We start from the raw sequence: 15018 nt of genomic DNA, 5'->3' as shown, positions 1-15018 counted from the left end.
CCACCTTGATGTCATCATTCACACCCTGGTGAAGGTGATACAGCTGCATATTTTCAGTGAATCTTTGAATTAGAAGAGATCTTAGAGTCATCTACTGCCTGTCTTCTCCTCAAGTAGCAGTCCCTTAATACCTGGGGGTAAACCGGTCTCTGCCGAAACAGATTGAGAAACTGATTCGTAAGGCAGTTAATTCCACTTTCTAGTTGTTAATAATAATGGAAAATATGTATGAAAAGCTATGTGAATTATCCATTTAATTTTCACACAAGCCCTGTGAGTTGGTATTTAATTAATTTTTTTTAGTACAGAAAAATCGAAGCTTAGAGAGGTTAAGCAGCTTGCCCAAGTCTCACAGTTTGTGAATATTTTTCTTGCTAAAACCTCTTTGTTTTTCAGGCTAACACCTTGCTTGAATCTCCCATTTCCTCCTCAGGCACTGCCCCCATTTCAGGTGGGAGCTGATATGGCAGATTCCCATTGTTTATCAGCCTCATGCTGGGGTTTTGGGTGAAGCCAGAAATTGGTGATAGCACCTGTGACTTCCAAGTGCATGTCTGTGGGCAGGGCCTGGGGAGGCATGTGTCTGAGGAAAATCTCTGAGGAGGAGTGCTAGTTGTTGATTTTTCTTTGTACAATCTGTTATTATCAGGAAAATTTTGATAACCTCAAGTCATTAAAATATTTAAAATTTGGAGCCTGGCAACAACTTAGGCATTATATATTTGCACACAGAATGTACTCAATAAATGTTATTTGAATTTAATTAATACGGAACTGTCTCATGTATAGTTCTGGAAACCGAGACTCTGAGATTAAGTGACAGTGTCAGGACCAGAATCTAGGCTCCTGATTACTTTCTAATTGCATTCTGTAAACAGTTAGCTCATTTAGCTGAAGCAAGACTGAGAACTTAACTATTTACAGAAAGATTATGGAAGTAATTCATATCCCATTCTCTTTAGCAGCAGTTAGTATCTAGAAGGAAAGAGCTTAATTTTTCAGTTGGAGAAATTATGCCTGTTATCACACCAGGGGGATGTGATGTTCTAATGATTTGAATATAGCATTGGGAGTTGAGTGACTCAGACCTCTTCTAACTACAGGAAGAAAGCTGAGCTTTCTGAAAACTTAGTGCTAAAAATATCACACTGGTTTTAATGTTGGAGCTAGAGTAAATATTTGTAAAACATATGTCAGCAGAAGGGCTACACGATAGAGTACTGTTAGTGTTTTCATTCTGCTGTAAACAGACAAGCAAATTATTCAATAAAAATTCTAAGAGGAACCCATTTCAGCACATTAAAATATTTTGAGTGGTATTTTAAAAATAACAGAAGTTTGACTTTGAATAATTAGAGCTTTAATTTGTCCTTTCTCTTTGCATAAAAACCACAAACAAATTTTACTTCAGAGAAATAAAGGTATTTGATTTTTCATGTCCCTTCAGAATTGCCCAGGCATAACCTGCTTAATAGTCTTTCTAATTGCCTCCCTCCCCATAACGTTTATGACTCTCTAGTGCTGATTTTTTCTTACTTACTTCCACCATTCCCAAGCTTTGCTCTGTCCCACTTACCCTTCCTTTCCAGATTCCGTTCTTTATCCTTCCTACATTCAATTATGTTTAGAGCCTGTTTTATGCAAGGCACTGTATTAAACGCTTAAGATTAGTTCCTATCTTCAAGGAGCTTACAGTCTAGAAATGGAAAGAGACATGCATAAAATAAATGCAAGATATGGTCACTCAGAGAAACACAAGTTGAATTCCAATAGTTAGAATTTGGATGCCTCTTGAAGGCAATGCACCTAAGATCATTCCCAAAGTAAGATTTCTGTTGAATATTTATAATGGTCATGTTATCCAGTTAAGGGATTAAAACTCTCTGATTTTTTTTTCAAAGATTTTATTTTTCCTTTTTCTCCCCAAAGCCCCCCGGTACATAGTTGTATATTTTTTTTTAGTTGTGGGTCCTTTCAATTGTGGCATGTGGGACGCCACCTCAGCATGGCCTGATGAGCAGTTCCATGGCCTCGCCAAGGATCCAAACTGGCGAAACCCTGGGCCACTGAAGTGGAGCGCATGAACTTAACCACTTGGCCATGGGCCTGGCCCCAAAACTCTCTAATTTAAGGAAACCTGAGTTTCATTCTCACTACTTTTCTTGAAAAGCGGGTGATATTTTGCATAAGTAGAATAATTCACTTTAATCATAGAATGATGCAACGGATCCCCATTCTTTTCACTATGACCAGCAATGAGATTTTAGGGCAAAGGAATAGAAGTATGGATTGTAGTTTGAATTTAATGAAGTGTCTGACCTTCACATGTCACATTTTCTATGCTTGCCTTTATTGTGTTTGGTGTTTTTTTTAAAGGAAAGAAATGTGTTATAAGTTATAAGTATACTTATAAAAAGATTAACATAAGTTATAAGTATACTTATAAAAAGATTATGTGATGTTTTCAAATTGAAATAATATTTGTAGAACAGTAACTCTTAATCTGTGGGAGTTCCTTGTTACTTCAGAGGTAAGTGTCCTCAGTTGAGAATTCACTGCGTTGAAAAATATCATTCATGAGAATGTGTGAATGATATAGAGGTAGAAAGAGTTCAGAACCAGTGATTATAGAAGATCACGTATGCTGAGATTCAGTGGCCCTCAATCCAAATGGAAGGCTCTTTGACTTCTGCAGTACAGTTTCATTTTGCCACCCATTCACCAAAGTAGTGTGCAGAGCAAATGGATCTTCTCTTATTCTCAGTGCAGATCACAGGTACATTTGGCACTTGCTAATAATCTCAGTTTTGAAGAGTCTGCACTACAGACTGTGAAAAATATAGACAATTGGTATTCAGGATGTACCCTCTAAAGAAAACATTAATGATTTTTTCTTCTAGATTTTTACAGTGTAATTCCTGGATCAGTTCAGAGCATTAGAAAGCCAGCTGTAACTCAAGTTTGTTATTCAGTAGGTTTTATCAAAATTTAAAAATTTAATAAACTTTTGTTGGGCACCCACTACTCTGCTAAGTGCTATGAGCACAAAAATAAATAAGACATGACTCTTACCATTGAAGAGTTTATAGTCCAGTTGAAGAAAAAAAATCCATAAATAGCTAATTTTAGTAAAATAGAGTAAATGCAGTAATAAGATATGAACAGGGTATAATGTGAGCTGATTAAAAGGAATTTAGTTTGGTCTGAAAATTCAGGGAAGACTTCTTGGAAATTATGCCTCTGAGCTCAGTCTTGATTGGTGCATATCATTTAGCTAGAAATATTTGGATGCCATGGTAAGGGAGGCCTTCCAGGCAGATAGGAACTCTGGGTGATGGAAAATGGCATTATATGTGCAGTAAAATATACATAGTTCGCTTGTAAGGGTGGGACATCACAGGAAATGAGATTAGAAAGAATACAGAGGCTGGGTAATGGAGGGCCTTTTATGTCATGCTAATTATGTATTTTTTGTTTTAATCAAGGGTTGGTATAAAAGATTTCTACAGGTATGGGAAAAGTGTCTTCTTGGACATGATTTATTATGTTATTCAGGGTATTTTGCATAAAGATTTAGGAGATAAATTTCTCACACAGTTTAGGAAAAGGTATCTCTCTTAGTGAAATTATGTTTTAACCTTTCATTAGTGAGAGTTGGTATGTAACCCTTCATTTTTTTTTCTGTCTTTGCCTTGTTTTTGGAGAAGGTTAAAGCTTAGTCTTTCATTTACCTGTTGTATATCGTTTTAGCTTAAGTGTTCTGATCTGAGACATCTTTTCTATCCCGCTTCAACATTGACTTTTCTATTCCTACTTCTATTATAGCATATATTCTGCTCTGTTGTCATGTATCTATATCCATTTTTTTTTTTTTCCTACTAGAGCATAAATTCTTCGAAGTTGGAAAGCATGTTTGTTTCACCTTTTTAAGCTTGGCCATGTAGTGAGTGCTTAGTAAATACTTGAATGAATAATTGATTTTTGCTTCATTTTACTTATACCTGTTATTTTTTTCTTTTGAGGAAGATTAGCCCTGAGCTAACATCTGCTGCCAATCCTCCTCTTTTTGCTAAGGAATACTAGCTCTGAGCTCGCATCCATGCCCATCTTCCTCTACTTTATATGTGGGATGCCTACCATAGCATGGGTAGCCAAGCAGTACCATGTCCACACCTGGGATCTGAACTGGCGAACCCTGGGCCGCCGAAGTGGAACATGCGCACTTAACCACTGTGCCACCGGGAAGCCCCTACTTATACCTATTTTTAACCTTCAGCCTCAAACTATTTTTTTAATAAATGGGTAGGGTAGGTATAAATAAGATAAAAATGTACTAGTGGTATGGGCTTCACATATCTAAGCTCTTAAATGGTCAGTTTCTTAATTCATGAAGTGGGACATGATATTATAATACTAGCTACCATTTATTGAATGTCTACTATGTGCTGGGTACTTAGAGCTTTCCCTCAAATGGGTCTTTCTCAGTTCTGTTGCATATGTTGTTCCTTGTTTAGAAGGTACTTTCATTAGAACTTCTGCTAGCTCCCTTTTTCTCATCATTTAGAGCTCAGCTCAAGGCTCAGGTGTTATCCCTTCAGATAGTCTTCCTTGACCACTTCTAGCTAAAGTAGGCCCTTCTCTCAATTTTTTCTGAATGTCTTGCCCTTACTAAGACAGTTGTTAGTCTTTCTACCATCTTGCTCTAATGGTACTTTTTTTTTCCCTCCTACTTTTTCTCTGCAAATCCCCACAGTATATAGTTGTATATTTTAGTTGTAGGGTCTTCTAGTTGTGGCATGTGGGACACCTCCTCAACATGGCCTGATGAGCGGTGCTATGTCCGCACCCACGATCTGAACTGTTGAAACCCTGGGTTGCCAAAGTGGAGCAGAGGAACTTAACCTCTCGACCATAGGGCTGGCCCCTCTAATGGTACTTTGAACACATCACTATACTAATTCTTCAAATATTTTAGTATAGGTATGGTCTTTTAAATTCATTTCTCTCACCTTGTAGAGTGTGAGTTCCTAAGGGGCAGATGGTATTTGATTTTTTTTGAGTTCCCATTGCCTACTATGTGGCAAGTGTTAAGTAAATATTTGTTTAATGAATGGAAATCTCTTTGAAATGTTAAGTTTAGAGAATAACAACATATTTTTGTTTTTAAAATCCATTAGTGGACGTTAGAATAGGTGATACAGGGGTCAATAAATGTGCAAAAAAAGTTAACATAGTAGGCTTCAGACTGCTGTTTTTAGAAAAACTTTCTTGCAAGGTTGGCTTTTGGTTGGTATTGGGAAGGGTCCCCACCATTCCCTACTGATAAGAGTGGCTCACTATGCCTAAACCGTTGGTACTAACAATGTGATTTATGCTGAACACCTGCTTTTCTCCTGGAGTCTGGAATTTTGGTTTGTGTTAGGGGGAGGATGCTTATGTGACCAGCTTCCAGTAAAAACCTCAGGTACTGAGTCTCTATGAGCTTCCCTTGTGGACAGCCTTTCACACGTGTTGTCACAACTTGTTACCAGAGGAATTGTGTCCTCTGTGACTCCAGTGGGAGAGGACTGTTGGACGTTTATGCCTGGTTTCCTCTGAACTTCGTCCCATGTGCCTTTTCCCTATGCTGATTTTGCTTTGCATCCATTCATTCTAATAAATCATAAGTGTAAGTACAACTATATGCTGAGTCCTGTGAGTCTTCCTAGTGAATCATTGAACCCAGGGGTGATGTCGAAGACCTCTGCCATAACGAGGTAAATTTTCTCTACTTCTAATTGAGGGAGAGATGACAGAATAAATAAACAGAAAAATATCAAGAACTAGTAATGCCATTCAGATAATTAAACTTGGTTGATGGTCTGGGTGGCTACTTTAGAGTGGGTGTTCAGCAAAAAATTTCTCTGAGGAGGTGACATTTAAACTGAGATGTGAGTGACAAGAGAAGGCCAGCCATTAAAAGATGAGGAAAAGACATTTCAGGAGAGGGACCAGTTAGTGCAGAGACTCAAAGGTGAAAGTGTGCTTGGTGTGTTTGAAGAAGAGAAAGGAGGACAGATGACTGAAGCGTAGGGGACAAGCAAGAGAGTGGTGCAAGACAGATGTGGACAGGCAGCCAGGGAGCATCATGTACATTCCTGTCAGCCACAGTGAGGAGTTTTTCGTTTTTGAAGTCTTTGAAGGGTTTTAAGCTGGAAAGAGACAAAGATTTGGTTGATGGTTTCAAAACACCACAGCAGCTGTTTACATGGAGAATGGAGTTCAGTAGAGCAGGGAGACCATTTGGGAGACTCTTAGAGTAATCTCTGCCAGAATGTTGGAAGCTTGGACTAGGGTTGTAATTTGGAGAGGGAGAAAAGTAGATAGAGTTGAGATACGTTTTGGAGGTAGAGTTAACAAGATTGGATGATTAAATGCAGGTGATGAGGATAAAAGGTTTCAAGAGTAACTTGTAGATTTTCAGTTTGAACGGCTGGATAGGTAGTGCTTTCATTTATGAAGATGGGGGAGGATCAGGCAAATATAGGTATGGGAATAAAATTAAGGGTTTTGTTTTGAAATCTTATTAGATATCCAAATGGAAATGTCATGTAGGTGGTTGATATAGGTGAAAATATTGTTTATATATTTGTTAATATAGCTGAAAATAGTGTTTCTTATTTTATTCTTCAAACATTTATTGAGTGTTTACCAGTTGCCAAGTACTTTGGTAAGATGAGGAATACACTAGAACACAGTCTCTTCAGCAAGTAAGTAGTCTAGAAAGGAAGTCAGGCAAGTATTCAGGCCGTTCGAGAGAGAGGTATTAGAACAGGGCCATGCAAGAGAATGCTTAGCAGGCCCATCAGAATGGCACTTACACTCCAAATCTTGCATTTTTCTCAGAAATCCATTATTTTCTGTTGCTTTCACAATTATCTTTTACTGCCACTTTTGAATTTTAAAGTCCTTTTGTATAAAAGCCAGTCTATATTAAAGACTAACGTAAGTCTATTTTGGCAATTTCTGCCCTTTTCCCCCATTGTTTTATGCTTGGCAATCTCGTCATCAGTGAATATGCTTTCCCTTAAATAGTACTCATTTCCTCTAGATTTTACATTCTCCTCCCATCTCCCCTTTCCCATTTTGGAAACGTTTATCTTAACTCTCTTTCTCCCTTGTTCCATCCCTCCCTCTCTACATACATGCACATATACACACACATACATATATGTGTGTACATATTCATTTATGTGCACAAATACACATTATACCTACCTATAACATACAGATAGATGGATAGATAGTTACTCTGTACCATGTCTAGTTATCTAATTTTCTCAGTAACTCAATTTGGTTCATATTCAAAAGTGTCAACTCTTAGGAGGGGAATATAAAAAAATTCAAACACAGGTATGAACCTGATCTCACTGTTAGTTCCTTGACTGCCTTTGGCTAGTTTTGTGGGCATTTCCCCTTCCTTTCTTATTTATTTGTGACTTTTTCCCTTTCCAAGTTACACTCTTGGTTAAAGGGGGTGATCTGCCCAGTTGTAGGACTGCTCAGTGTGTGTGCACCACATGCCACATATTAGTGAGCTCCCTTTCCACCTGTTAGTTGAATCTGAGCTATCCTGATGAGTTCTTTTTCCTCTCCTCTTTGCTTCTGATTATTTCCAACCCTTGCTTAATTTTTTTCCTCTGATTGATTGGCTGCCTTTTAAAAAGCCATCCTTTGAATGATATGTTTTAAAATAATACTTCAGTATAACTATTTATGTATGTTCTTTCTTATAATCTGCCAGGCAGTTCTTTCCTTTTCACCACCCCTCAGTTTATTTTGGGAAAAAAGTCACAAGTAATACGTTCAAGTAGACAATGCTCTTTTTTTTTTTTTTTTGTGAGGAAGATTCGCCCTGAGTTAACATCTGTTGCTAATCCTCCTCTTTTTGCTGAGGAAGATTGTTGCTGAGCTAACATCTGTGCCCGTCTTCCTCTATTTTGTATGTGGGACACCGCCACAGTGTGGCTTGATGAGCGGTGTGTAGATCCACCCCTGTGATCTGAACCTGTGAATCCTGGGCCACCAAAGCAGAGTGCACCAATAACCATTACACCACTGGGCTGGCCCCTCAAAGGTTTTTTATTTTGAGACTATGCTAGCCTCTCCAAACACATCAAGTTGTATACATTATGTTTCTACAGATTTTTGTATGTCAATCATACTTCAGTAAAGCAGATTAAAAAAAAAGAAATGGGCAGAAAATTAAAATTTATTTCCAAAAAAATGAAATACAAAATGTAAATAAATGTCCAAATAAATTCAGAGTCCTTAATATCCCAGAAAAATGTAAAGTGAAACACTCATATACCCACACGCAAAAGAATATGCTAGCCTCGTGATTAAGAAAGCAGTTTGCTTAATGTTGTTAATTGTCCTTCAGGTAAGATGTATTGGCTGCCATAGTACTCTCTTGAGTACGGTTGACAGGTTTCAGCGATTAATGATTTTAATTAATTACTTATACTTATCAACTACAGGGATTATTAAATAGAAACCCGTAATTAGATTCACAATGACAGTGATGATGATTTAGTTGGAAAGAAATCATGCACTTTGTGTCCTCTACCTTGAATCTTCTCTTTGTAATAAATCACCTTGCTTTTGATGGTGGGAAATGTTATAACATTTCAGATATTAAGGGTGATATTTTGTTTTACTGTAATGATTTATGTTTGTATATCAGCTTCCATATAGAACAAGTATATTCTGACTGTCGTGTGAGAAGTGAGAGATTATATTATATTCAAGGCGATACAAATGTGGTTATAGCTTTTGGCTATATAAAATGATATGATTTACTACTAAGTAATTAAAATAAATCACTTTTATACTATTCTAAGTTGACAGCTATCATTACACAGACCTGCGTTCCTAAAGGTTTTGCATGATTAGTAAGGTTTTGGTTTTTTTCCCTCCTCAATGTGTTTAGAAAACAGTTTATCGCAACCTCTGGTTGCCTGTATTGTTTTCAGCAAACATTACTTACTTACTAGAAAACAATAAAGGAGAACATCTCTGAAAACTCTCAGTAGTCATCTTTTACCTGTGCTTTTCAGCTTTTTATTTTGTGAGTAATCCTTCAGTTGAAAAGAAAAGAAGAAATGAGATTTTGTGCTTATTTGCCCATAATTTTATAAATTATTTTTAACTTTATTTTAAAAATGCAATATGTATGTGTTTTATTTTTTTCTTCCTTTTATGATGGCTGTTGATACTAGTTCTGAAATTTTCCTTTTATGATTAGGATGAAAAACATTGCTAATAGAAACACAATTTGTTTTTTTCAAAGCAGGGAGTGGCCAAAGTTAAGGGAGAGAGCTCTTAAATTATTTTTATTGAAGTATCATACATATTTATTTTGTTTGATTTGAAAAGTTACATCTATTATATCATCTTTTGGTGTTGCACAATTGGTTTCTGCTCTCTACATGTTAGAAATCAGTGGGTAATAAGAAAAAAGAAACCTGGAATGCTTTTTTAGTTACTTTGATGTGCTGGGCCAGAAACTGAGGACTCATTAATAACACTAAGAATAAAATGATAGCTAACACTTGAGTACTACTGTGTCCCAGGTACTGTGTTTAGTACCTCATATGCGTTTTCATTTAAATTTTACAACACTGCATGATTGATCCTGTTATTTCCATTTCACTGATGTTTAGATTAAAGAAAGTAGTAGTCTTACAGTACGAGTCCAGTGACATCTGGAATACTCTGTTTGATCCTGCTTTCTGAAGGAGAGCAAGAACTGCAGGGAAATTGAAATCAATGAGGAGCATGTTCATGAAGAGGAATTGAAGTTAGGCTGATTCGAGGAGTCTCCACCAAATCCTGCTCCCTGAGTGAAGCAGGCCCTCAGAGGCCTCTTCTAAAGTTAAACTTTTAGAGGAAGTTGAAACTGTTACCTATGAATTCCCTCAACTCTCTTAATATCTTTGAACTTCTCCATATCCAGTCAAAATATGAAATGTCCTCCTGGTCAGTCACCGCCCGCAAACCTGGGCAATTGCATGTCTTTATAGAGAATTCCCTGATTTCTTGTCTTTCTCTCTCTAGCATTTTTCTTCCCAATTACCTTAAGTGAATGAACATATTTTAAAAATAAGGCAGTAACAAAGAAATCCTTTCATTAATTCCACAGATGAATGTTATTATATGCCAAAGGCTACTATGTAAAGACAAATAAGACATGATCCCAGTCCCTGCAAAGCTTGGATTCCAAGAGAGGGAAAAAGACTTGTAAAACATGAATGTTATAGATCTTAAATATGTGAGTAAATAATGAAAACAGGCATGTTTTCATGGAAATCTTGTAGATTTTATTGTAGGAGTCTATATAGGAGCCAAAAAGGAGGAACTGGCCAATTTTGGGGGAATGGGGTTGATAAAGGAAAAGGAAGTATAACGTTTGAAATGACCATGCAGTTCCCTTCAGGTATATTATTTTCTTACCTCCCTATATTTCATGATTAGGGATAAAGAAGAATCTCTGTTTTCCATCTCTACTTCCCACTCATTCATTCCTCAAACCTTGCTCTCTGGCTTCTACCCCAGAACTCTACTTCATAGGCATTCGTATTTGTTGAATGAAAACAGCTTTTATGAGCTAGCAGTTATATAGCTCTTGCCTTTTGACAGGCACTGTAATATGTGTTTTGTGTATAGTAACTTGCTGAATTCCTACAGCTACTCTATAAGATAGATACTATTATTATTCCCATTTCGGAAATAGGGAGCTGAAGCACGGACAGTTTAAGTAATTTGACCAGGATAACAGCTAGTAATTGTGGAACTAGGTTTCAAATCCAGGCAGTTTGGCTCCAGGATCCATTATGAATGACTGAATGAACCTGGTTCCCATTTACCCATGTCTGCACATAGACCCATATACTAAAGGTTACTAATTTTCAAGGCATACATTTTTTCCATTTGTAATAGATTTTCCTTGCTCCCCTCCCCTCCAATTATTCATTCAGGATACTTTTAACACTCTTACAGCCAAGTACTAATCTAGGCACTGGGAATATAGGAACAAAAGTTAGTCTCCACTGCTAAGAAACAGAAAGTCTGATGGGAGAAGATATAGAAGAAAATAAACAATTGTAATATGGGGTGATAGGTACTATGATAGAATATGCCCAGAGAGGGAGCATTTAGCCCAGCCAGAAGAGGGTGACCCCTAACTTGAATTTTGATGGAAAAGTAGGAGTTAGGGGAGGAGGATAGGAATTCTCGGCCTTCTCTCGTTTGTCCTTTTTTTTTTTCTTATGTAGACTAGGATACAGTTTCTTTTTCAAAACCTTCAAAGGGACCCTTTTACATATCTGCATGATTCTGTTGTTCCTTCTCTTTTCTTCTTTGTCATGTTCTACTTGCCAGCTCCTCACTGTGTTTTTTACTTCACTTTGGTGTTGTGTCTTTTTCATTCTTATTTCTTAATTTATTTCTTTCATCCTGCCTAGGAACTCTGTCTTATCTAATATAGTAGGAACTTGAATTAACTTTCCTTAAGCCCCATTTCTTTTTGTCTAGCAAGATGGCCAGTAAGTATTTAAAACACTCGTGGTCAGTAGTTTTTGCAATAAGGAAGATAGATCTGGTTCACACTCTTGAGGTCCCTGGGATATCAATTTCGTTTTTGTTCTTCCTGAGCATCAAGGGGAATTACACCCTTGAAGCCTCTCCATTTAATCTGTTGCTCTCAGTTTAGCGTTTCTGGGGCATATTGCTTTATTTATTTTATTTATTTAGTTAATTAATTTTTTTGGAGGGGGAAGATTAGCCTTGAGCTAACTACTGCCAATCCTCCTCTTTTTGCTGAGGAAGACTGGCCCTGAGCTAATATCCATGCCCATCTTCCTCTACTTTATACATGGGATGCCCGCCACAGCATGGCGTGCCGAGCAGTGCCATGTCTGCACCCGAGATCCAAACTGGTGAACCTGGGGCCGCCGAGAAGCGGAACTGCGCACTTAACTGCTGTGCCACCGGGCCGACCCCGGGCATATTGCTTTAAATGTGCCTAGCTTTTCCATTCTCATCTCTGGCTCCCAGCATTTACTACATGTTGGCACTTGGTACAGACTGGTATCTGCTAATGCCAAGCATAGCCTCTTATGAAAACACAGTAGGAAAAACTATAAGGAGAGGTAGTATTTGACTCTGGATTCACAGTGAGATTGAATCCTATCTCTCCATTACTTATTAGCAGAGTAACCTTGGGCAAGTTACTTAACCTCTCTGTACCTCAATTTTCTCATCTTTAGTGTGGGCAAACTAGTAGTGACGACCTCATTAGGTTGTTTAAAGGATAAAATGAGTTCATGCCTGTAAAACTTAGAATAGTGCCTGGACTATAGATTTAAAAAGGTAGGTGTTCATTAAAGCCTGGGATTCTTGTCTTCCTTGGCTAAGTCCTATTTTTGCTTGCTGGAATTATCAGCAAGGCAGATTTTGATCTAGTTTATCTTATCATTCATACAAGACTTCTCCAGCCTTTTCTTATGTAGTACTGTGTCAAAGGCCTTGTTACAATGTAGATAAATTGTGCCCATAACATTTTCTTTCTTTACCACCTCTATTACCACTTAAAAGATTTATAGAGCTTAGAATTACTCATTTTTACCACTGCTTGTAAACTGTAACTTAATCCATTTTATTCTTTCTAAAACTGTTACTTTACATTTTGGGATGTTTTATAAAGTTGCCAAACAGTTTCATCTTTCCTTTAATCAAAAATATATCTTGTACTTATGAATATATCTTTAAAACCATAAGATTTTCTCCTTAGATTTCTCATTGTTTATGTGTTTGTATCATTATATATATATATATAGATATATATGTCCAACTGTAGATTTTAATTTTTCTGGGCCTCACTAATAAAATATTAATGTTTGAGAATATTAATCTGGTGAGTAGAACACCATATAGGAATTTCTAATTGTATCATCATTAGCTTTTAAATTTTACTCTCTTTGGGTGAAGCTATTTATTTATAGGTATTTTCAACTTTATACTATGTAAACTGTGGATAAGAATTTTCATAGAAAGTGTATGCTTTGAAAATATTTATATAGGCACTCAAGATAAATTATTAGTAATGAATTTTTTACTGTTATTTGGCCATAGGTGTGATAATATAGAAAGAAGTATTGTTTGATTGTTTTATTAGACACAGTCATGTTTCTTGTTTTGTAATATATAAATGTCTAATATAATATATAATGTTTGTTGTTTTTGTTGTTCTGTTTCTTCTACAGAGAGTGATAACGAACTCTCAAGTGGAACAGGTGATGTGTCTAAGGATTGTCCTGAGAAGATCCTGTATTCTTGGGGAGAATTGCTTGGAAGATGGTAAAAGTTTTTCTTATTGAAAATTTTATATTTATATAGTTTATGTTAATTTGCTTTAGTTAAAATCTATGTGTTTATATATCTATTAATATTTTGATGTACTTTAAAAATGTATGAGTTAAAAATATAATTCATACTCTTTATGTTTGGCTAGGCCTTCCACCCAATTTGCTTGTATTCAATTTACTTTTGGAAGATGTATTTGCCTTATTATGTCACGCAGACATAACATTGTTCAGAGTAGTCAGTTTTATGCTATATTGCCAGTACATGTAAATAACTATTGTTAAAGGGTTACATTTCCTTTCTCTACTGACACCACTAAAAAGGGCTGTAGAGTTTAGAATTACTCATTTCACCACTGATTATAAAGTGTAACTCAGCCTGTTTTATTCTTTCTGACTAAGACCATTACTTTACATTTTGGGGCATTTTATCTGGAACTACAAAACAAAAGTTACTCTTTGTATTATAAGTACTCTGTTTATATGTATTATAAGTAAGGTTTTTTTCCCAAGGTAATTGTGACTATCATATGTTGGTAAAACTTAAAAATCTTACCAAGAAAAAGACTCTGCCATACCAGAACAGATTTATAGAAAGTACAATTTATTATTGAATATGCACATCAGATTACATGCATACAGGTAGTCCGGGAGGAGCTACCAAATCTGGGCAGAATTTCACACATTTTATGTGTGTGAAAGAACATAGTAAAGTAGAAGAAAGAACAATTAAAGCTTTTTTTTATCTTAGACAAATGAATACTCCTTATGATAATCTCCTGTACACATGCTGAGTTAATTTAGGAGATATGTATGTAGAGTTCCAAGAGTTGGAGGGCTCATGACTTCTCATTATAAAATCTGAAGACTAGGTTTATTAAATTCCTGACCCAAGTGTTGAGCCTATTATGTTTTAAGGAGACACCCTAAGAGGAAGGGAGGGCCAGCTGTCTCCCATTTATTAAACAAAGAAAATTTAATTTTATTTTCTTACACATACAAGTATAAAATGAACACATCTCAGAGAACTTATTTTGTTCATTAATTATTGGGAACCAGTAGGATATTAGAACCAGTCAAAATGAGGATTCGATTTTGAGATTTATATTCGCTTCCTGATTATTTATTTGCATTGCCATGAACAGGAATCATTTGCATAGCTATGCGTGGAAAAACTTTTTCATTGTTATCAGTTTTCTAGACATTATCTTCTATCTGTTGAGAGTTATAAATTAGCCTAGTCAAAGACAAATAAAGGCACATACCCCTATGGTATCAGATAATTCCCAGGTGCTCCAGCATTGCACAGAAAGTATGTTTAGTAATTTTTGTAGCCCCCATCAAAAATTTTTCACAATTTTCCCCGTCACCATATCCAGAAGCTAATTTATTCATGTAAGTGTTGTCTACCTATCTAAGTTTATCTCATATGTTTTTACTGGTTTCATATAGTGTTATTGCCCCCTTTATTTTAAGATGAACAGTTTTCATTTTAGATGGCTCTCAGTGTTAAAGCAAAATTATTCATGACACTTGTTAAAGATGTTAAGGAAGACTGTGTTCAAGGGAGAGACTATATTGATAGGTATAGGGACCACTGAAATGGGATCTTGCA

General features: G+C 36.3%; 1 protein-coding gene across 7 annotated transcripts in view; it reads left to right on the top strand.

The window, feature by feature from the left end:
* Positions 1 to 15018, top strand: part of RABGAP1L (RAB GTPase activating protein 1 like) — a 668256-nt gene that overhangs the window by 146944 nt on the left and 506294 nt on the right. For all 7 annotated transcript variants that reach the window (XM_070498037.1, XM_070498036.1, XM_070498038.1 and 4 more), the window contains one exon: positions 13305 to 13398. In XM_070498037.1, coding sequence (XP_070354138.1) covers positions 13305 to 13398 — 94 coding nt within the window. The remainder of the gene's footprint in view (positions 1 to 13304; positions 13399 to 15018) is intronic.

This window comes from Equus asinus, chromosome 25, assembly GCF_041296235.1.
Source record: "Equus asinus isolate D_3611 breed Donkey chromosome 25, EquAss-T2T_v2, whole genome shotgun sequence".
Classification (NCBI taxonomy): domain Eukaryota; kingdom Metazoa; phylum Chordata; class Mammalia; order Perissodactyla; family Equidae; genus Equus; species Equus asinus.
Note: the sequence above shows the minus strand (reverse complement) of the source record. Positions and strands in the feature narration are given on the sequence as shown.